A 24,569-nucleotide genomic window follows, 5' to 3' on the forward strand; every position below is an offset into this window, starting at 1 on the left:
AAAGCTCTGATGTTTTTGTCTTCTCTTGCAATGCTTTTTCACTGTACCAGATGCCACTTCAAAGGAAGGGTAGCTGCTAATGGCATTAGAATATTTTTCATTTTCAGTCAAATCCCAGCTTGAATCTCACGTGGCTGTTGGGTAGAATCAACAGAAGTGCTTTTGGAATTGCAATTTCTTTTAGCTGTTTGTGCATTAGAGTGAATGGGATGTGGCAAAAAATGATTGTCCTCGAGTTCTGTATTTAACATACAGCTTCTCAGAAGGCACCTGACTTCCATCAGTGGCTCAGGCCTCGTGCTGCAGTGTTCTGAGAACATTACCCACTTACATATTTACCCAGTTACCTAATTAGGTGTGTATTCTTTGAGAATAGGAACTATTTCTTACCTTCTCCTGTATTCTTCCTGGCACCTCTTAGTCTTCTTTTTATTTCTTGTGATTGGCATGTTGTCTGCTTCATTTCAAAGTCTTGTTCAGCTTGGTTAGTCAAAGGAATCATCAGGAACATGACCGAGGGCCTGGACATTGGTGAATTAATGATATGTTCTCCCTGTTCCAAACCTTGGAGTTTGGAAAACTTTGGCCATGGGGCTGGTCTCTTAAAACTGTATAAATCATTATGGGTAACGTTTTGTAGTACATATAACATGTGGATTGGCTCAGAGCTTACAAACTAAACTATAGTAAAAGAGGAAGACCAAAAGTATTCTTTTAATTGGAAGGACATAGCTAAAAATGTATCATTACATTTAGCAACTTAATGGCTAATCTTTACTTTGGCTCAGATAAGAATGACACAGTAAACCAAACCCAAGCGTTAGCGTTCTTTAGGAAATTGGGAGAGCAGATGTCGCACTGGCAGGGTGTGGAATCGAGTCCTACCAGGGACAGTGTGGGGTCCTGGGCTGGTACGTGGCTCTGAGACGCTGGGCCACCTTGGTGTTATGTGCAATAACAAGATTTTTTTTTTTATTTGATTGTTTATTCTTTTTGAGGATGTTGGAAATATGTTTATGTCATGTTGACTTTTGTATGTTCTTGCTTATACTTAATTTTTAAAAATACTTGTCAATTCATGATTTAAAGATAGAAAACAATATAAATATATATCATGAAAAATCCTCTAGTCTAGTCTTTCTACAATCACCCCAGTCCCCACCCCTCTTCCAGTTAACCACGAGAAGGATTTCTTATGCATATACTATTACTCCCTCCCTCCTTTTTAAAAACACAGATGTAGCCCAGCTCTGCCCCCTTAACCTCCCCTTAACACTTATCACTGTTTCTTGTTGATCTTTCCTTGTCTCTACGTAGAGGGCTTCTATGACGGGTCTTTGGGAGTCACGTCATCTGATTGATGATGGACGTTAAAGGCATGGTGATGTATAGAAGCCATTTCTGCAAACCAGAGAACAGCCTTCCTTTCCTGTATTAGTGAGTTCCAGGCTTCTCTGTCCGATTTCAGTCTCCACATGTGTGACAACAGTACCGTAGGGGAATGTAGATGCCACCATGTAATCTATGAAAGGTTAATTTATATTGCAAATGTGAAATTATGTTTCTTGACATCTTGGTCTAGGTTAAGATACAGGGAGAAGTTCTGTTTATTGTTGTCTAAGTCCTAATTTGTTTTTCAGTTATCTATCACACTAATTTATTCTAACACTCAGGTGTTATGAGATATGCAAAGGGAAAGTGTTTGTTTTCATTTCCGAGATGGTGAGCAATTCTATAAATGAGAGTGTAGGTGATACAGTAATAAGTCTTTAATGGAACTTTATAACAAAAGTAACTTTGTTATCTATAAAATTAAACTGTTTATTATTATCATTAAGAAAGCATAACTCAATTTCCCCACATTGAGTTATAAATAAAAGTACTTGAAGATAAAGCTGATAATGGTAACATAAATAAAAAATCAACTTAGACTTAATTCTCTGAGGCAGTTTTTCCCATAATGAATTTTAATTTTTTATTTAAAAGTGAACACCAGGATTAAGGAGCAATATTAGTTTGGGATGTTTAAGGTAAAACCGAACCAGATGCCCAAGGCCCAAACAATAAACATAGTTCTACAAGGCTGTACCTAATTCTCCTTTTCCCGAATCCAGCTGACATTCAAATGTCTAATAAATTTCAGAGATTATAGGTCAGATCAAATTCAGCAGGTCTGTTTTTGATTTCAGAGAATATACAAATGTCTATTATTCTCTACTTCCACTTGAAGTGGTTCTATATTAAGGCAGGTTGTTTTTGTGGCAGATGTACTCACTCTCTGTACCTGCTGGGCCCACAGCATAAGGCCGCGTGGGGAGGAATAATGACCTATGTACCGCTGTTAAGAAAGCTCTAACTGAAACGGGAGACTGGTAAGAAGGGACCTACACTAGCTTTATGCATTCAGACTGATGGACACTATGGAACATGAGTACATGATCATTTATCAGAAGAGTTTTACCGCAAAGAGAAAAAGAATTGAACAAAAACTCGTGTGGAGGATAGACAGGCCAGGTGTTAGGTCCATAAGGAAGACTTCTGTGCAGTTACTGTTAGCTTCAAATACAGCACCGATGGTCCACGCAGTGTCTCAGATTGCGTCATATCTCTGACTCCTAGATTGTCGTGGGAGATAAAGTCGTGCTGATGCCGGTGAATGCAGGGCAGCCACTACATGCCAGCAACCTAGAGCTGCTTGATAACCCGGGGTGTAAGGAGGTAAGTTCAGGAGGAAAGGCAATGAACGGGCTGATCTTCTTATGCGAGAAAAAAGAACGTTTATAGTCTCTTTCATTGTTTTCATAAGCTTAATGCCAGTTATGCTAATTAATACTCATAAGGCACAAATAGATAATGATTAGTTATTGCTATTTTCAGATGGTCCTTTGAATATGTTTGTATTAAAGTACATACTTCATTGTCCAAAGTTGTCTTTTTTCACCTTTTACTAGTTGAAGTAATAATTTGTGGTATAACGTGGAATCTGTTGTCTTATAACCTAACATTTCTTCGTTGATAGGTGAATGCTGTTAATTGCAACACTAGCTGGAAAATCACTTTGTTCATGAAATATAGTTCCTATCGAGAGGATGTGCTGAAAGGAGTAAGTATGTGGGACCCAGAATATTTGCTGGAAGAACTGAAGGCCGTTTTGCTGACCTTCCAGACGCAAAACCTGTGCGTTTACTGGTGTTCGTTGTTCAGAGCAGCGATTTCAACCGGTGCGCCACAGGAACTTTTAGAACATGCAGTGCGTGACGATTTAGTCAGGGGCCCTGACCTCTTTTCCCTTAGACTGTCAAATAGCAAATGACAGCAGCCAACCCAGGAATAGCTGTCTGGCATGAGCCAATCAAAATTGTATCTATTTTTTGTCATATTAGCAAAAAATATAACATATTTTTGGTGTGCTGCAGTATTTTAGTAATTAGTTTAAGTGTGCCATGAGATGAAAATGCTTGGAACTAGCTGGTTTAGAGTGCCTGTAACCCTGTAAACCTAGAGTGTGACTATATGCTCACTAAGAGTGTTTCTCTGAGTTCCCCCTTTTATATTTTGAAATGTATCAATAATCATTAAAAGCCAAGTAGAGTATCCAAACTAGAAAGATACGCCTATTTCTTATGTCTTATGGTCAGACTTTTCTCGGAAACAGTTTTCTGGATTTGTTTTTCTAGGGTGACGTTGTCAGATTGTTTCATGCGGAACAGGAGAAGTTTCTGACCTGTGATGAGTATGAGAAAAAACAGCACATTTTCCTTCGTACAACCTTGCGTCAGTCAGCCACTTCTGCTACTAGTTCTAAAGCACTCTGGGAAATAGAGGTGTGTAAAATACCATCTCACTTTTAATAAATATTTATATCAATAAGACAAGAGTCAGAAGGCTGATTGTTTTATTGTTACAGGCTTTATGATAGACCAACAAAACAATAATTTTTGTGAACGGACTTGCACCTCTTCATTGCTGTGACCAGTGAAATGTTATTACGTCCTTTACTTATCTTCCCTGGGGCATCTCCCTTTCTCTGTCTTGTTTAATTTGGGCCTACCTAGGATTTTGCTTTTCAAAAGTCCACTGTGAAATGTTTGTTGTCAAGATTGGTAAGACTGAAGGCCATGTGCCTCACTGGCACTGGAGTTAGGATGGAGCAGGATGACTCACTCCAAGTGAACATCAGAGCTCCAGTCACTGCCAAGGCCACTTAGCTCTTCCGGGGATGCCACTTGTTTCCATTGGGGTGAGGGAATCCATGGCTTACGATTCATTCCATCTTGGAAAAGCATTTTTAAAAAGGTTTTATTTATTTACTTTTAGAGAGAGTGGAAGGAAGGGAGAGAAACATCCGTGTGCGAGAGATGCATTGACCTCCATTGGGTTCTTGTGCATGCCCCCAACTGGGGATCTGGCCGCAAGCCAGGCAAGTGCCCTGGCTGGGAATCGAACTGGTGACCTTTCGGTTTGAGGGTCAGCACTTAATTCACTGAGCCACACCAGCCAGGGCTGAAAAGTATTTTTAAATGTTCTAATATGGGAGAGTAATTAGGAAAATGTAAGATATTGGTTTTTCTTTAAAGAACCTTTTATTACAGTGGAGGAGTTAAGGTATGTATAGTCACGTCTAAACAAGCCAACATCTGATAAATTCCATCTTGATGGAATGGACAGCCAAGCTTATCTAGTGGTTCTCAACCACTTTAAACCCATCATGCCCCTTTACAGTATATATTCCCTAATGCTTTTTTTAACATCCCGAAATGAATTTCATAGGTAATATTAGCTATACAGTCTCATGATTAAAAATTAGTACAATGCCAAATTCTAACATAAAGAAGAAATAAAAGAAAAACAACTTATGATCAAATAATATGTATTTCAACATGTAAATATCTCCCTAGAAGATACTATTTATGCCCATCTTTGATGGATGCATCGGATGGGAGAGGAGTGGTAAGGAAGAGGATAAGCCAGCGTTCTGTGTGAGTCCAGGAAAGAGAAAGAGCACAGGTAAACGTGGACCTTCAGTTACCTAGCACGAGGAGAAGTAGTCGCAGAACAGATGGATCTGTACCTGATTAAACAAGGAGGGAAATAACCAAAGTTCAAATAGGGGTAATAACACTAATTACAGACTATTGAAGCAGAGAGACTGAAGAAGTGTGGTGTTTATGCAAATGATCTGAGCCTTAGTTACAACTGTAACACCAAATGATTCTCTAAGTTGTGACATGATTTGTAATAGAGATGAAATAGCAAAAAAGAGCACATTTTCTATCTTGAAGTCCACTCCAGGTGGAGGCATGCTTTCAGTCTGTGGCAGGAGAGACCACACCCTCACGGGGTGGCGGGGAGTTGAGAAGGTGTTGGGGAAAACAGCCGTCTCCCGGGGTTCCGCCTGACAATGTCTCTCATCACGGTGAGACTGAAAGAGAAGTGGCCTAAAAATAAATTCATAATTAAAACATTCATTCTAACACAATGAATTTATCACTGTGCTCCAAAAATTAAAAAAATATATATATAGGGATGGCAGTAATGTGAGATAGTATTTGAAACTTTATTAATGAAATAGTGATGAAAAGGCCAGGTAGTGACTTCCCTATTCGTGGGTTTTCTGCAGTTCGTGTGTCTCTGCCTGTTTGATCTTTGGCTCTAGATTTGTTAAAAGGCATTTTGAATCTTCTGTCTCATATATTTGCTATTAGTTTTATAGCATTTGCTGTAACTGTTCCACTGCACACTGAAACCCATTTCAATGAAATGCATAATTGGAAATGCTCTAACCCACTGAGCACTCAATAATTTTGAGATGTCTTGAATTCATTTAAGCTTCTCTCTTCATAGTGTATTTCTCTTAAATGATTGGACTGTTCTTATAATGTGATGTAAAACTTTTTAGTACGATTATGTATCAAAGTATTACCAAGTTACATTTGTGGTAGGTTTCTTTCTGTAGGAGATTTGAAAGAGGTAGGCAGTGACACATTTCTCTGTTGTGTGCTGTATCATTCAGGAAGCCTGAACATCAGGTATTTCAAGAAAGAGGTATTTAATATAGGACATTAAGTGTCAGTGCTATTGGAAGGACTGCATGGGGAAAACTGGGGTGGGGAAGAGTGGTCTTATCTGAAAATCTGGCAATGCAGTAACACACTACTGCCTGTTTTGTGAGCCTGCGGGCTTCTCCTCCTGTGCTTCAGGAGTCCTCACCCACCCCACCCTGCAGGAGCCTGCACCCCACCCTGTAGGAGACTGCACCCCACCCTGCAGGAGCCTGTACCCAGCAACTGCCACCATTTTTCCTGGAGCCAAAAGAGAAGCCTCTCTTCTGTGCTTTCCATTCTCTTGGGATGTCTCCAGAACCCCACCAGCCAGGCTTCCAGCCCCTGAAATACAAGGAAGCATAGAAGGGAAGGCTGGCCCCGAGTGCCACATGTAAGAGCTAGCACGTGCTGAACCCTCCTGTGAACTGCAGGCTGTGTCATATCTCGGCCACTGCCCGTTAATGCAAAGAGCATCCCTCCAAAGTTACTGTGATAAGTGAAAACATCGTCCTTTCTGTATCTCCATATCATTCGCTGGGGAGCTGTACTACCATTGCTAGACTGACTGATGTGTAGGATAGCCCTTAGCCTGGGGTCAGTGGTGATTTCCCAGTTATTTGTTAACCTGTTCCAGTTGTATACCAAATGTGTGTGTGTGTGTGTGTGTGTACATGAGAAAACCAATAGATTTATCAGATTCCCAAAGGTATCTATGACTTCCCCAAGGGAATGAGAGTTCACACATTGACGGAGTCACAGTTGCTGGTGTGATTAGTAAAGGATTTATGAAAGAAGTTTGATTTGAAAACTGAACCTTGTAGGATGGGCAGGTTTTCGGCCATAGGAGGAGCAGTTTTAAAGACTTCATCCAGCCCTGGTGGTAGGTCAGTTGGCTGGAGCATCGTCCCAATACACTAATGTCGGGGGTTTGAACCCCGGTCAGGGGTTCTTATATTCACATATAAGAATCAACCAGTGAATGCATAAATAAGTGGGACAAGAAATTAATGAATGTTTCTTTTTCTCTCTCTCCCAGAAATCAGTAAATAAAAAAATGAAGACTTTACCCACTTAGAAGTATTTTCATAATTATTATCTTATTTAAGCTGTTGGAGGAGAGGAAAACATAGAAGCTGGAGTCTAACAAAAGGCATTAGAAAGTTATATGTTAGCACATGGAACTTGAAACTGGGGTAGGAGTGCAGAAGTGGTCAGTATTAATAAAAAGAAGGTAACCTGTTGAGGAAGAATAATGAAAAGTGTTCTTAGCACTCTGATATGCCTTATGATATTTAATCTTCACAATAATCCTACAAATAAATCCATTTTTTATTTTTAAGTTATATTGTATTGATTATGCTATTACAGTTGTCCTGATTTTTACCCCTTTGCCCCCCTCCACCCAATACCCCCTACTCCTTCAGGCAGTCCCCACCATTGTTCAGGTCCACAGGTCACACACATAAGTGCTTCGGCTACTCCATTTCCTACGCTGTGCTTCACATCCCTGTAGCTATTCTGTAACTTCCTATTTGTGTTTCTTAATCTCCTCACCTCTTCACCCATTCTCCCCCTCCCCACTCCCATCTAACCTTCTGGTAACTAATTTCTTGTCTCTTGTTTTTAAGAGTCACTCTAACCTTTAACCTTTAGCCTTTTAATAATGACGTGTCTGGGAGTGGGCTTTTTTGTGTCTGTCATAATTGACTCTTGTGCTTCCTGGACTTGGATGTCTATTTCCTTCACCAAAATCAGGGAGGTTTTCTTTCACTGTTTTTTCAGATAGATTTCCAATTTCTTTGTCTTTCTTTTCTCCTCTCTATCCCTATGAGGCAAATGTCGAATCTCTTAAAGTCATCCCAGAGGCTGTTTATACTATCCTCAATAAATCCATTTTATACATGAAGAAATGGGCTCAAGGATGTTAAATTACTTGCTGTGATTACACCATAGTAGTTGGAAGGGCTGAGACTTGGACACCGTCATCTTCAGGCTGTAGAACCTGATTCTTGCTACTGTAACCGCCTGTCAAAGCTTCTGCTTTTATTCTCAATGAGCCTAGTGGCTCAGCATCTGGGGAAGGCCAGTTCCAAGGACAGGTATCAAAGGACATGGTGTTAGTCATAAACACACAAGGAGAGGGCCAGGAATTGACCATAATGGTAATATTTGACAGAGGAAGCAAGCACATACAGTGGGCTATAGTTTATTTAATAAATGGTGTTGGGAAAATTGGCCAGATATATACAGGAAAATGAAACTAGACCACCTTTTTACAACACACAAAAATAAATTCAAAATGGATCAAAGACTTAAATGTTAGACCTGAAACCATAAAAATCCTAGAAGAAAACATAGGCAGCAAAATCTCAGATATTACTTGTAGCAATATTTTATCGGATATATCTCCCCAGGCAAGGGAAACAAAGTAAAAAATAAACAAATGGGACTACATCAAACTAAAAAGTTTTTATATAGCAAAGGAAATCATCAACAAAATAAAAAGACAACCCACAGAATAGGAGAACGTATTCCCTGATACATCTGGTAAGGGGTTAATATCCAAAATTTATAAAGTACTTACAAAACTCAACACCAAAAAAAACAACCTAATTTATAAAAGGGCAAATGACCTGAATAGCCACTTTTCTAAAGAGGACATACAGATGACCAATAGACATATGAAAAGATGCTCAGTCATTAGTTATCAGAGAAATGCAAATTAAAACCACAATGAGATATCATCTTACACCTGTCAGAATAGCTATATCATCAATAAGTAAACAAACAACAAGAGCTGGTGAGGATGTGGAGAAAGGGGAACATTTTTGCACTGCTGGTGGGTAGGCAGACCGGTGCAGCCACCGTGGAAAGCAGTATGGAGGAACCTCAAAAAATTAAAAATGGATCTGCCTTTTGACCCAGTGATGCCACTTCTGGGAATATATCCAAAGGAACCCCAGACACTAATTTAGAATAACATAAGCACCTCTGTGTTCATTGCAGTGTTATTTACAATCACCAAGATATGGAAGCAGTCCAAGTGTCCATCTATAGATGAATGAATAAAACAACTATGGGACATTTATACAGTGGAATACTCCTCAACCATAAAAATTTTCCCCTTTGCAGCAGTATAGATGGACCTGGAGAACATTATGCTAAGTGAAATAAGCCAGTTAGAGAAAGACAAATACCATATGATTTCTACTCATGTAGAATCTAATGAACAAACTGATATAACAAGCAAAACAGAGACAGATTCATAGATGGAGAGCCGATGACAGCTAGTTTGGGGGGGGTGTTGGGGGGTGAAGGGATCAAGCAAAAAGGAAAAAGGACTCATGGACAACAGTGTGGTGATTGCTGGGGGGAGAGGGGTATAAGGGGACTAAATGGTCATGGAAAAAATATAATAAAGATTAATTAAAAAAAAAAAGACAAAGGAAAAAGGAAGGGCCAGGAGTTACGTTAGTCCAGACCTCCAGGCCTGCGCATTTGTGGTCCTGTTTGCCCAGAATGATCTCTTTCAATCTCTCTGCATGCCTGACTCATTCTTACCATCTGGGTTTCAGCTCACATAGCATGTCCTCATGCTGTGTGTGTGTGTACTGTCATGTGCTGATTGTCCATGCCGATTGTCACGTCTAAGGGAGCCTTCCCTAGTTCCTCAATCATGCCCTCTGTGTACTTCCTCCGGGCACTTGCCAAATCTTATTCAGTGAAAGCTGTAATCTTATTTACTGCCGTGTCCCTATTGTATAGAAGACTACCTGGTATATCGAAGGTTTTAAATATTGTCTGTTGACTGAGTGTTTGAATAACAAATGGGGGGAACCCCACCATATTTCCAGTTTGGGCCTGGGAAAATGTCCTTTGGGCCAGGGCTGTATCTGTAGCTCTAAGGCATGAGCATCACGCATGCACGGTGAGTTTACGGTTATGTCCTGTGCTCATTTATGGGAATTTTGTTTTTCTGTCCTACTGTCCTCTCACAGAAAAGTACTAGATTTGACAAGTTAGCATTGACAGGTGGGCACCCTGTGTAAACAGTTGGCCTTGGCTTGCGGGGGACATGAATATCCTTTAGCCATTATTATCGTTGCTCTTTGTGTCTGTAGGTGGTTCATCACGACCCTTGCCGTGGGGGTGCAGGACAGTGGAACAGCTTGTTCAGATTTAAACATCTCGCAACTGGAAACTATTTAGCGGCAGAGGTAAGACTGATGAATGTAGTGCTATTAAATCTCTGACTCTGAAATAGTGAAATAGGCAATTAGGTTTTCTAAAAAGTTATATTTGTAGGAGCAAGTACAAATTAGGAAAATTATACAAATTTCATGATTGCCTATTATGTTCTGGGTTGACAGATAAATTTTTTCTTAACATGTAAATATTAACTGAAGCCTTAAAATAATCTTTTTCTTAAAAGTAAACAACAGCAGCAGAACCCTGGAGGCTGGTTTACTGTAAGGTCCTCAAATTGTCCACGGAGCTTCACTCCTTCCGAATGTCTGCACAGGAGCGCTGCTCAGTCCATTGTCGTAACAGAGTCCAGATAGTTTCTGGTTTATCTTCAGTGGCCAGTCTTTCACTGTTGGGTGGCCTTTACTGTTCAGACTGCTGGAGAGGAAAGGGTTTTCCTCCTGAAACCCAGGCCTGACCAAAAAACTGTCAATAAAAATGGTAAAAACATGTAAAGTCTTTCCCTTTTCCACCAAAAGCATGTTGACAGTTGACATATATATATATGAAGGATGGGTAGAGGTAAAACATAGGCATTTTAGAAATGGCTTGATTAAAGTTTGGTTATCTAATTTGAAAATATTTTTGAAAATCTTTGTTTTTAGATGTATAAAAATATCCATTCATTCTACTCCTCTCAACTCCATTTCTATTTTTTAACTTAAAGTTTCTTCTGGGATTTGCAACCAGCATTTGGTCTTAGAATTTTTAGTGTAACTTATCTAACTTTGGTTTTGGATGTGAGAGAGGGCAAGGAGGTGGGGGTGGGAACTGACGAGAAAGAGGTGTGGGGCACAAGAAGTCTCTGTAACCACGCTGGCCCCTGTCCCAGTTAGCTCCCAGCCCCATGCCCCTCTCCATCCTATTCATCTGGGGTAGTTTTCTTCATAGTGTTAACCACTCTCTGATTTATTGTGCATTTTATAGTATGCATGCGTATTGTAATTCTCTGTCGGAAGGTATGTTCTCCTAAGACAGGGATTTCTTTCTTTTCTTTTCTTGCTTCCTTTTTTAAACATCACCACTGTTTCCTCAGAATCTAGGATAGTGCCTGGAACTTAGAAAGCATTTGGTGAATATTTTTGGAATGAATGAAGCAATATAAAGAAGCTATTCAGACTTCTATAAGCTTAGAGGATGGGAAGAAGAATGTAGGGATTTGTATCTGAGAGGCATTTGGAAACACATTTGGGCAAATGAATTTCTATAAGCTTCAATATCCTCCACTGGACAGGAGGGATAATCACAATATTTGTATAATAAGATTATTAAGAGAATTAAATGAGGTAAAGTGTTTGACATAGTGTGTGGCTCAGGGTAAGCATCCAGTAAGTTAAGCCAGCATGATTAATTTTATTATATGATAAATATAATAAAACTAGGGATTGTTTCACTTTTATAAATACTTGACTCATTATTTATGAATCTGCTCAACCAAAGGAAATACAGCTTTGCAATTTGTGGGCTACTTACCCTGTAAATGTTTTGAAGGATTTTCAAAAGTAACCCTTGGAAGCAAAATTAAGTAGTAAGGTAGAAAATTTTGTCTAAAGTAAAAACTGGGAAAGTCTATTAGATATCTTATAAAAGATAAATTAGGATTAAAGTTCTCATGGCTCTTATGTTAGTGGTTATTTTTCTTAATTCACTTTTTAATCAGTGGCTGTTTAGCTACTGACGTCTAGAAAAATGATATAATTACACATTGTTAGTTTTCCTTGTTAATTTCTGTAATTAAACCTTGTATCATTTGATACAAATGATTACATTATTAAGAATTAAATTGTTTATTAACTTTAATGAAGATCCATGACTTCAGTACCTAAATGGACTCATAGAAAGTTGAAAACTAGAAAGCAATTCATACCTTGAAAAGACTTGGAGAGGCTGTCTTTTCACTGTATTTCCAGAGAGCACGACTTTAAGTGTCAAATGCTATTTTGCCCCCGAAAGGGTCTGGTGTGTTTATAGAGTATCTTCTTTGACCTCTAACACTACTTTAGATAACATCTCTTTTGTGGCAAGGTGCAGGAAGGGAAATTAAACATTATGTACATACCTGAGCACTGAAAGCTAAGCATCCATTTTCTACTGATTTTAATCCATATAACGGATGGTTGCTTCGGTGTGCTGTTCCAATATCAACAGAGAAACCCTGTAGTTTCGAAACGCTGACATCCATTAGTTGGGATTTCACACTTCACGTGTCAGCCCCATCCGGGCAAGACCCCAGCACAGGCATCTCTCCGATCTTGTCCTGCTGGGGTGCCAGTGTCCGCAGGTGTGGCCAGGTCACAGTGATTAGAGTCACTATCACTTGATAAAACACTGATTTTCAATTCCGATTCCAGGACAGGTGGAAACTAGCCTGTGACAGTTGGAAAACAGTGATGAACTTGTTATCATTTTGCTTTTTAAAGGTGCCCAGGTCTTTAATATTAAAGCATTGTTCCCATCACTGAGGTTGTGTAGGGCGTTCCCAGCACTGTGAGGTGTAACTTTCTAGCAGTATTTGTTTTATTATATTGTGCTCTTCTTCATACGAGAGAAAAAGCTCCATGGCTTTTCTTTATTTTACTTTTAAGTTTTATTTTAATATCTAGATACTACTTAAAAGATAAGACACGTATTGGGGTGTTGAAAAAGGCAAGAGTTAGGAGAAATTATTTCGGAATTTATGGAAACAGCAAACATGAAACCTTTGAGATTTTATACACGCGTTAATACGTTCTTCAAGTGTCCAAGAAATGTACAGCCCAGAGCCCAGTAGAGAATGCTGTGGGTAGAGAAGGAAGCAGAGGAGTCAGTCTTTGCCCTTAAAGAATTTACTTCGGAGCTCAGAAGACAGCAGACCAGAAACGACACAGGGTTGTCGGTGGGCAAGGTCCTGCAGGGCTGCTGCTGTGTGCAGGTAGGTGGGTTAGTGTGAGATTAGCTGGGGGAGGCTCTTCGCTGGGGTCAACTTTTCCATGGCTGTCAGAGAAAGTAATAGACCCAGGTTGGCAGAGAAATAAAAGGACAGTCTTTGTAGAAATTGCCAAGGAGACAGAGAGAGAGAGAGAGATGTGGAATGTCTGCGTCACGTGTAGACAATATAAAAAGAGAGGCCAGCTAAAAGAAGAGGGTTCTAAATGGAATTACTGAGTGACAGATACCTTTGCTTGAAGATGTTGAATGAAGGTTTTGAGTGTGATCTCATTAGTAATAAGAATGAAGTTTGAAGTTGATCCTGGTACTTATCTTTGAAGTTGGGTCTAGACAGCTATTTGCAAACATTTGGTAGAAAACAGTGATGCCATTAGAAAAATCTAATCTCTGCCCTTGAGGAGCCCGCAGTACAGCGAGGTAAGCACGTTGTGGCCCTGTGAACCGTGGTGGGTTTATGGAGAGCACCACAGTGCAGCACACATTTGGTGGAGTGCCCGGGAAGGACAAGGGACGGCGAGGAGGCCAGTGGAGGGCCCATCCGATGGAAGAGTAGGGTGAATGGGGAAGAGAGAGAAAGTGCGTTCAGGGTCGGAGGCGTGGGGTGTTGTACAAACTAATTTCATAAGTGTGATACATATGTGTATCACACATAGGACATGTATGAGTTTGAAAGTGATGGCAGAAGGCGGGAGGGGAGTGGGGCCAGACAGGTGGGGCAGCTGACTCTTTCAGGACCCATATATTAAGCTAAGGAGAATGGGTTTATCTTTCAAGAGCTGTGTTCCAAATAAATCTTTGTTTAAAGAAGAACGCTCCAGAATCACACTGTCCAATAAGGTAGTCACTAGCCACAGGTTGGCTGTTTAAATTAAAATAAGTATTATTAAAATTAACAAAATTGAAAAGTCAGTTTCTCAGTCACACTGGTGACATTTCAGGTTGCTCAGTAGCTCACGGTGTCGGACACTGTGGACATAGAACATTTCCATCTCCACCAGAACAGTGATACCCTGGAGCATTTGTGAAGTAACGGGAAAGGATTGGATTTAGAGGCAGAAGAGTCAGATAGGAGACAAAGGTATGATACCTTCAAGGAATTTTGAGGACTTGAACGGGAGATGAGATCATTGAGGACTTTGAAGAGGGTGATAAGATTTCTGAAGACTGAACCATGAGAAACATCCTCTTCGAAGGGCAAAAGGCTGGGAGCCTGGGAGGTCAGAAAAACGAGGAGAGAGTCAGATGGGCTGAATCACAAATGCCAAGCAGGGGAAGATAAGAGTTTCAGAAAGGAGGAGTATTGTCAGAAAGGTTAGAAACAAAATGTATTGACAACATTTGGCAAGAACATGGTCTTTTGGGGCTTCATTGAGATCATTTTTAGTGGAAGCCGGAATGCAGGAAACTAGCAAATGGATGTGAGTGTAGACTGAGTTTTCATACCATGGCTGTGAAAACGGGGAAACAGAGGAATAAGGGGAAAGTAAGAGTCCTATTAGACAGGGTTTTATAAAGTCTATTTAAAAAATAGGATGGATGAAAACTGAGCTGATTTTCTCTTACGGGGGAATACCTATCAGATGGGCGGGATTTGCCAGTATATTCCTGTTTTCACCCGGCCTTTCCGGTCTAACATGCATGTTTATCATTTGAAATATTTCTCTCATGTGCTTGAGGCCTTCCTGGTAAACTGGATTATGTATTCTTGAACGGCCTTTGAGTTTCTGGTGTCTGTATTGGCCCAGGTGGCAAAGAGAGCCCAGTGCGGTGGGGTAGAAACAGCCTCATGTACCTGCTCACACTCTCTGACTTTAAGCAAATATTTCACCTCTTTGAACCTCAGTTCCCTTGTGTGCAAAAAAGGTGACACTAAATGTTACATGCGGTTACTTTGGAATGAAAAAAGATAGGGAATGTTCAGCACCTTGCAGGTAAAAGCAATGCAGCAAGTGTTAAGTACCTTTGCTTTGATTGACAGGAAGGGGAGAGAAAATGCAAGGCAGTGATTATTATTCAGAACGGGTATTTCTTTGCCAGTCAGATAACTAACAAAGGGTGGGGGGATTTTAGTGGCTTACCGCTCCATACCTTGTGCCTAGACTGGTGCCTGCTCTTTAATTGACATTCAGTAAATGCTGGGTGATTGTGTGGACGAATCATAGACACTAGAGATTGTAAATCCAATCACTTCACTCAACAGAAAAGGAAACCTGGCCCAGAGAGGTGATGTATTCTGTCCAGTTTAGAGAGAAGATAATGACAGGATTTGAGATGAATACTAGACTTGCTGTGCTTCCGTGGTCCTTAACCGAGAGTGACCTTGCCACCCCGGCAATGTCTGGAGACACTTTTATTGTCACAGCTGGGGAGAGGGTGGGACCGGTGTCCAGTGAGTAGAGGCTAGGCATGCACTGCCCAGGACAGCCCCACACCAGCGAGTTATCGGGCCCAGAAGGTCAACAGTGCCGATGTGAGAAACCCTGGTCTACATTGTGCTGAAATCACTCAATCATTCATTGACTGCCTGCTAGGTGAAGCACTATGCAGGTATTTTGAAGAAAACAAAGGTGGTTGTCATCTGGTCCTTGTCCTCCAAGAGGTGGCAGTCTCAAGGAGAACGATATTACCCCAATCACTGGACGTTGAGAACCGCCCCTGCAGTTGTTTTCGTCATGCGTACACATCTGAGATAACCGGTTTCCTGCAAAGTTTACACTATCAACGTCTTCAGGCGGCCATGACCAAATATCCCAGTAAGTCGAAAGGGCTGCACCCTTAAATCTAAGCACAAAGGAGGAAAAACTCTGAAAAATTTACGTAGACTTCTTAAATACAATATAGTATTTAGTCGGTACTCACCAGGTGGCTAAATCCTTCAGAAAAATGTAATAAGCCTATTGTTTGTGAAGAAGTGAAGGAGGCACCATCCAAAGGACATTAGACCATTTCATCTGCTGAAGTTTCTGTAGTCTAAGTAGAGAGACAAACATATAAATTGCAAGCTATTTAAGGATTGCACCATTTTTTTGTGAATTGTAGAAAACATCTAGGAATTAGAACAGTGATTTAAGCTATAATACTGTTTAGATTTTATTCTGTAAGGTATATTATGGGTGTTCTGCGATTCCAGTTTCCAATGTGGAGAGGGATTTCCTGCACATAAAACAAGCAATTCTTGGGCACCAGCTGAGTAGCCTACAATTCAATCAACTCTGACACAGCCTACACGGGGGTTGTATCAGGTTCCACAGGGTAAGGGTTCATTCCTACAAGACTGCTCCCCACCCCCACCCCTGACACCAGTGGGACCCGCCAGCTACAAACGGGAGGATCCTGGGGCCTCCCCCTTGGATTTGATTAATTTGTTAGAATGGCTCACAGCCCTGAAATACACATTTTAGTTCCTTGATTACCAGTTTATTGAAAGGGATCTCTATAACTCACGAAGAGCAAGATGGAAGGGATGTATAGGGCGGTGTATGGGGAAAGGGCTCAGAGCTTCCATGCTTACTCCGGGGGCATTGCTCTCCCCAAACATGCTCACCAACCAAACCCTGTCTGCTTGAGTTTTTAAGAAGGCTTTATTATATAGCTCTGATTGATTAAATCATTGGCCATTGGTGAACAGGTCAGCCTCCTGCCCTTCCCCCCTTCCAGGAAGTCAAGAGGTGGGACTGAAAGTTCCAGCCCAGCAATATAGCCCCATCCTTAGGTTAGGGAGGGGCCTTCCAGAGTCATCTTTTTAACGTTACAGAAGACACCTTTCTCTCTCATCACTTTAGAGATTCTGAGAGTTGTAGGAGCTCTGGGCTAGAAGGGGAAACAAAGACCAAATTTATATTTATTCTAATTCACAACATCACAGATACTAAAGTAAATCAGGGTTTAGAAGTGGACCTTTGTTCAGTTTAGAGATTCCGACAGTATTGCTTTATTCAAGAATTCAAGATTTGTTTTTGAGGAATACACGATGCTAGGGGGCCGTGGACAAACTGTAGAAGGAAGTATTTGATTGTGAACTAGATAACAAAGACATCTGTGACTTCATCAGATAATGCACCGCACCGAGGTTCTGCCGAGAAGGTGTCGGTGTCAGTGGGCCCTACCTGTAATTAGGCCACACAGCCAAGGAAAACAGCCACAGGTTTTGCCTTTAATACACAGCGCGGCCGGCTGCTGGCAGCTGGCCATTTTGCCGTGGGCCTCTTCTCTGACCACTGTGTTGGTGTGGGAGAGTCCACAATCACATCTGTGAGGGAGGAAGTAATTGTATCATATCTTGAATATCATAACAAGGGAGCCTCAGCAAGTAGTTCTTCCACAGTTGTGGGAAGAATTAGAAATTAGGTATCACCATTTCTGATCTGCTACTTTCTACATTTTCTTTCTTTGAAGGTTACAAAGCAATGACTTTTAATGAAACAAGATAGATTCAAGTAGTGCAAAATAATTTTACTTTTAAAAACTTTCCATTGGCCATTGTAAGACAACTTACATTGCCTTTTGAAGACAACTTACTTATTTGTTTGTAGGTAGGCAAAACTTCCACCAGATGGCAGTAAACACTTATTTCCTAATTGTGCGATAGACTTTGGATTTAATTAATTAGTTAAAAACTTAGTATTCAAGAACCTGCACGTTGGCGCAGAAGCTTATGGATATTAGGGTGTAGTTTTAAATGTTGCTACCCGTAGCTCTCTGCTAGATGTAACCGCCGCAGAGTGGAAAGGGCAGGTTTGTATGGATATGTATGCACAGGCGAGTACATTAGAACATGCACACCTGGTCCTATACACTCAAATAAACATTCACATAGCAAATGAACGTTACATTTCAAAATGTGAATTGTGCCGTCACGTACAAACATTTGGTAAGTGTTGTTTTTCTCCTCTTTCTTAGATTTATCAATCAGAATAGACTGGCTCCGAAATGCCAGTAATTAGAGAGAGGAATCGACATATGTAAGCATTTAAAAATACACACATGAGGACTTAATGTCATTATATGATTTAATGTATTGTAGAACAACACTAGATTAAAAGGCATTCCACTATTAAAAAGTAACCTTTTCCTTGTGAACTTGACAAGGTTTCGGTCTGTTCCCTCCTGTTGTGTGGGTGGGCGTTGCGGTTGTCTTTCATTTCCTGGGTCCTGACTGACTTTCAGTGCCTAGGTGTTTATCTGCTCACTGTCCCTCTGCCACTCTCTATTCTGACTTGTCACATGCTCCACGGGACTTCCTTCTGGTTCTCTTTGGCCATTTAAATGAGAGCTTCCTTCAAAGGATAGCAGTGGGTGTTTGCACTTTGTATTCTCTCCTTGTCACTCACTCCCAGGGCTGCAGTGGTCCGTGAACTTGAAACTGAGTACTTACACCCGAGATTGAATTGTTTCCCCGCAAAATAGGGAATTTTCTTAGTTCAGGTTGAGAACCTGAGAGTCGTGATAAACATGCTTTTCTCTCGGTTTACGCAATCGTGCTCTGCTGACTCTGTGTCTGTACAACCTTCTGTGTCTGTGTTCTCCTTTCCATTTAAGCACTATCATTTTTGTTGGTGCGCTCCTACCCCTCAGTCCAGCCGCTGCACTGGGTCCTTTGCTTCTTCCATCTTCTGTCTTCGTCTCGTACTAACCATGACCAGTTGAGGGCTTTGAATGCCTCGTTTTCCACAAATGTTCTCCCAAAGATATTCAAGCCCTTATGAAGATGCGAACACATTAGCTTACGGTGGCAAGTCCCCGTGGTCTGCAGGAAGTCAGGTGCTAGCGTAACTAGAAGATGTAGCCGTGGAACCTTCAGACCGGTGCTGCCAGGTAGCCCTGCCGCTCACCAGCGGAGAGATACACAGAGTGCTTCACTTGATGTGTTCCAGGGGCCCCTCTGTAAAATGGGGTTAAGACTCCCTTCTAATAGGAGAATTATAAGGCAAGATGATTAACCTTTAAAAGCATATGAAAAGTATTCCCTAAGTGGCATTTATGGATCTTCTCTGAGCAAGCCTCCTTCCCTCACCTGTCCGGCCCTCACCCCCGGCACTGCCTGTTTCCCTCACCCCACTTTCCTTCTCTGCCTGTTATAATTCTGCCCTCCGTCAGGGCTTGTCTCAAATGCTACTTTCTCCATGAATTTACTCTTGAATAAATTTGCCCACCACAGAGTCCTCCTTCTTCTGACCTATATTACTTATAAATCATTCATTTCTATCTTATGTCTCTTGTCGCATTCTACTTTGTAGGCTAACTATATTTATGTCTTGTATCTCCCTCTAGATTATAAGGTCTCGTGGTCAGGGACCATATTCTCTTTGTCTTTGCTAAAATACCATATACCACAGGGCTTTGCCCATTATAGAAGCCCTATTAATATTTATTGGCTACACGATTGACTAGCATATTAGATCATTTTCTCTAAGGAAAGATTTATAATTTATTTTTAATGTAAGGAAATATTTTCTTTAAAGTTCTAAAAGATTCAGGAATCTCCACATGACTATGTGTTTTATCTTCTTTTTTAGAAATTTTTTGGATTCATCCTTAGTCTACTTACAGTAATAATTGCTGCTGTTATTGTATTTAGAGAAATAAAGCAACAGTATAATTAAAATATATATTGAAACATCTATTTATTTGGCCTTTAGTTAATATGGGTAAATTTCTAGAGCCAGGGATTTATGGCTGGCTTCTCTTCCTTCTCTTCCTCCTCCTCCTCTTCCTTCTCCCCACCTTCCTCCTCATCCTTACTATTATTATCTCTTTAATAAATTCACTGAAGCAGCAACTTGTTTTTATTAATTATTAAAAAAACACATTGTAGCCTGAGAGACACAAGATGAGGCAGAATCTAACTGATCAGCACCATCTTTAGTACTATTGCCAAAGACTCGAAGATGTGAAATTTAATGACATATAATTAGTACAATTAGGCATTTGGCATAGATTTTTCTCATTTTACAGATTTGGACTCTGAGATCCGTGGGGGTTAGGTGACCTTTTCTAAGGCCTATGGTATTTCCCCACAGAGCAGAGTCTGGAATCAACAGCCATCTCCGAGCTGGGCGACCCTAAATGCGTGAACTCTGTGAAGACTGAATTTTTAAAAGTAACATTGTCTTTGGGGTAGAATACGAGTTACGTTCCACAGAGCATAAATGATTTCGCGTTGGACTTAGGTTCATTAATTCCTGTTTCTGCACGTATTTCAGTTATGGACGTGATACAGCTTCCAACATGCTTCACTTCACAGTGTTGCAACCAGCTATTCCAACGCTTGTTGAGTAAACTGTGACTGTAAAGGACGTCCTTGGTGAAATATGTTGCATGTCTTTTGGATATAATTTTAGTATGGAGTTTTTAAATTTAAAAGTCTGAATTCTTTAAACTGAAAACAAATGAAAAACTATGAAACTGATACTTGACTAAAAGAGCTGAATAAACCCCTTCTGGGTTCTATGTTGGAACTTTCATTGTTTCAAAGTAAAAGTGTGTCTTTTTGAGTTTGATTAATTAGGAGACTGGAGGCTGGTTAATTAACTATCTTTTTGGCTTTTTACTTTTCACTCTTGAATTCCAAAAGCAAGATAATGCTGTTTTGCTACTAATTCTTTTATTCATAATTCAAGACAATTTAAGGAGACTGGGGTACGTACCTCCATAGAAAAGGGAGGGTTGGCCTCCCCTCTCCTCAAGTGCTGGCCCAGCACTAACAGGCGACTTGTAGCTGGATTTCTATTTTCTGACCCCCTCTCTCCCCCACCCACCAGTTTTTTTATTTGTGTCATTATGTTTACGTTACATTTTTAGCTGATCATCCTATTCTGTTGCCTTTGCACAGAAGAAATGTTTACTTGTGCTTTCTTGAGTGTGCCAAACCATTTCCTGAACATTTACTTTGCATCATACCATAGAACATATTCAGGAAAACTCTGAGAAAGAATTTTACCGTTTTCTAACATACTTCGTCACAATCTCATGTTGTTGTTTCTCTCCTTCCCTCCTTCCTTACTGTCTTTCCTCAGAGCTCTGTGGAGAACCAGGTGGGTTGAGTGGATGGTCCTCTTGTTCCATTTTTTTTTTTTAAATTCTCAACCCTCTTTCTAAATTTTTAGCTGCAGGGCAGAGTAAAGGGAAAGTTCCATGTAGTTCCCAGTTCTAGCAGACCTTGACTCCACTTGCCTGGATTCTGTTACAGTTGCTTCCCGCGCCCCCCACCCATTCCTTTGCTGTTTCTGTCTGATTGTGCACGGCAGCCCCAGCTCTTTCTCTTTTCTCCTCCTTGTTCAGGCAATGCTTCTCTGAAAGCCCTCTGCCATCCTCTGTGTCTCCACTTCCTGTCCCTTGTTTTCTGTGCTTTGTCATAACTCTTTGGTTGTGAGAAGATAGAAATAGGTAACAGGACAGTGGTTGGAGGGACTGGGCATTTTCTGCTCAGTCTAACATCACAGCAGCTTCTTAGCGATGGAGACACACTTCTGTTGTTGGTTGGTGAATAATCTGGGACTCTGAGTCAGTGGACAGATACTCGTGGGAACCACAGCAAGAATCCTTTTACCTGTGTCCACATGGCTTGGAGAGAGGTGAACACTTCACGGATATGCCATGAGATAAAAACTGGGGGGTTACCGGCCTCTGCCTCAGCACTGTCCACTCTATAATTACTGTCAATTCATTGAAGATTCCGGGTTTCGGTGGTTTTTCAGCCGTACTTTTCAGTGAGGTCGGGAGTTCTTTGTTTTGTTTTGCTTTTGAGCTTTTTCATCACTTTTGTTGATAATTATTGCTAAGTTGGGAGGACCGTTCCTCAGGGATGCTAGCCAAGTGTCATTTTGAGGAAGACTCCTGACCTTATATTTTAAATGGTGACTTTAACTACCTGTGGTTGCATACCAACTGATTTCCGTTACAATGATTAAATCCAATTGGACACTTGATATTTTGAGAAAAAACACCTTATGAATCTGTTGTTTTACAAATGATGAACTAGTAGTCATTTCAGTACATCAGAGACATCCTTTCGAGACTGTGTGGCCGGGTGGGGGCCAGGAGCTCTGGAAATGCGTGGGCCAGCGCAGGGGCAGAGCTCAGCCTTCCGCTGCAGTGGCCCTAAACGCCACAGTCCAGGCCCGAAGACACGCGCTCCCGTGTGTTTGCTTCCACAGCCCTCCTGCATCGCTGGCCCGCACATCCCGTCTGTGCCTGACACCTTGTTCCCCTTTCGCTCAGTTTTCTTTCCTGTGTGTACAGCATGTGCAGCATGATCTCGAATCATTGTTAAAACCTGCCTTTGCTCTGTGTTTTAAAACCGGTGTCTGAGTTACGAGTCAGTGGCAGATTTTGCGGTGTGTGAAATGAGCTCGTGAACGCCTCCTCCGAGGAGGTAGGGTTGGCAGCTCTAACTTGTTCAAAGATGTCAACTGGTCTTATGGAAATAAAACCCGTACACTTTGCACCTAGCTCCTGTCTCTTGGAAGTAACATTTGAAGGTAATGTTTTAAATTTTAATATTTACTAATGGTTCCTTTTGTAGCTTCTTGTCATATTAAACTCAGTGGTACAATAGTGAACTGAAGTGAAGATCATTGGGCTTATTAATGTGCTGTTAATAGTAATTAAACTAGTTTTTTTTTTTTTTTTAGCTTAATCCTGATTATCGGGATGCCCAAAATGAAGGAAAAAATGTGGTGAGTAGAATTATCTCCCCCCGCAACAAATCACAAACACATTGTTTATAGTTTATATGAACAAACTGAAAAGTTAATAGGACATTTCAAGACTGGGGTCTCTGAGGGAGATTCTGTGAGTAGAGGCCGTGGATGAAAGATGAAAGGTAAAAGACGTTGTGGCTTAGATTCCACGAAGACGTCCATAGTGGGTATTTAGGGAGATTTCTTGCAACTTCAAGGCCATTTGTGATTGAACGCTGAAGACAACTAGCATCTTGGAGATATGGTGGGTCTAGGTTTAGTTTTCAGAAGTGAATAGAAATTAGGCAGAAGAAATGGAATTATGGCAAGATACTAAATAGGATAATCTTTTTTAAAAATGATTTTATGTATTTATTTTTAGAGAGGGGAAGGGAGGGAGAAAGAGAGGGAGAGAAACATCAGTGTGTGGTTGCCTCTTGTGCACCCTGTATCGGGGACCTGGCCTGCAACCCAGGCATGTGCGCCGACTGGGAATCGAACCGACTGGGAATCGAACCGGCGACCGGCGACCCTTTGGTTCTCAGGCAGGTGCTCAATCCACTGAGCCACACCAGCCAGGGCACAGTAATCTTTTTTAATTCAACATAATCTGGGTTCTACTTATAGGGAGGCTCTGAAGCACCAAACAATGAGATGACTTTTCTGATATTCTAAAGTATACTACTCAAAAACTTCTCAATCTTATTTTAAAGCCAATTTTCATTAAAATATTTGTGCTTATTCACCTTGCTCATTTCATCATCATGTGTAAAGACGATAGTTTTATGATTACAACATGACTTAATTCAATAAAAAATTCAGAAATTCAGGACAATTTGCAGTGATTCAGATGGATGATGGGCATATTATAATTTTTGTAATTTAGCCAGGTATTTTGATATAAAATAGATGTAGTCCATAATTCAATTTGCCTAAGAATTTAATAATCCTTTTTTGAATTGGCAGTTGTTAGTCCTGTATTATCCAAAATTCTACTGTTTGATAGAAAGAGTTGGAATGTTTAATTAAAATTACTATGTGTTTGCATTGCCACACAGCTTTATGTTTTATGAGGATATTGATGTGGGGAGGTGAGTCCAATCAGAATTTCTGGCTCTGAGTCTATCCGTTTGGCTCCTCTCTTCATCTATCAGGATTCCAACAGAAATAAGCCAAAGTGTCAGGTCACTGACCCAAAGAACACTTGACATTGTGTCTAAAGATAGAATTAGGCTTATCAGATCCTAATAGGATCCTCTGTGTTTAATTCAATGTTGTCACCCTGTGTGACTCTTTTCCCTCTGGTTTTCAAAAAAGATGCCACAGAAGTGGTGGGTTCTTACTTTCCTGTGATTTAGGAAAATGCTCTCTATAGCCATGTTTCACAAGTTGAGTATAAATCATAGCTTCTTTGGTTTTGACTATAAGCTTCTCGACAGTCTTCCAGCCAGAGACCACCAGGAACACACCTGTACTTGAACACATTGGGTTTATTCCTCATTTCTCACACATTGTGGGGAACCATGAGGCATCGAAGTAACGCTTTGTGAGAAAGAATGTATTATAGGATTTGGGCTTGTGCAAGATGATTTTGGGGAGGATTTAACGAAGTGAGCTTTCCCGCTGGATTGGAAGGCTTTCAGGAGGTACTTCAGTGAGTGTTATCTATAGA

At 40.7% G+C, this 24,569-nt stretch overlaps 1 protein-coding gene across 1 annotated transcript in view; it reads left to right on the forward strand.

Annotated features, from left to right (window-relative positions):
* Window positions 1-24,569, forward strand: part of ITPR2 (inositol 1,4,5-trisphosphate receptor type 2) — a 431,766-nt gene that overhangs the window by 94,955 nt on the left and 312,242 nt on the right. Inside the window, exons 6-10 of the mRNA XM_053921707.2 lie at window positions 2,620-2,718; window positions 3,020-3,103; window positions 3,678-3,824; window positions 10,166-10,261; window positions 22,850-22,894. Coding sequence (XP_053777682.1) covers window positions 2,620-2,718; window positions 3,020-3,103; window positions 3,678-3,824; window positions 10,166-10,261; window positions 22,850-22,894 — 471 coding nt within the window. The remainder of the gene's footprint in view (window positions 1-2,619; window positions 2,719-3,019; window positions 3,104-3,677; window positions 3,825-10,165; window positions 10,262-22,849; window positions 22,895-24,569) is intronic.

The sequence above is a fragment of the Desmodus rotundus genome, chromosome 3, assembly GCF_022682495.2.
Source record: "Desmodus rotundus isolate HL8 chromosome 3, HLdesRot8A.1, whole genome shotgun sequence".
In the NCBI taxonomy this organism is placed as follows: domain Eukaryota; kingdom Metazoa; phylum Chordata; class Mammalia; order Chiroptera; family Phyllostomidae; genus Desmodus; species Desmodus rotundus.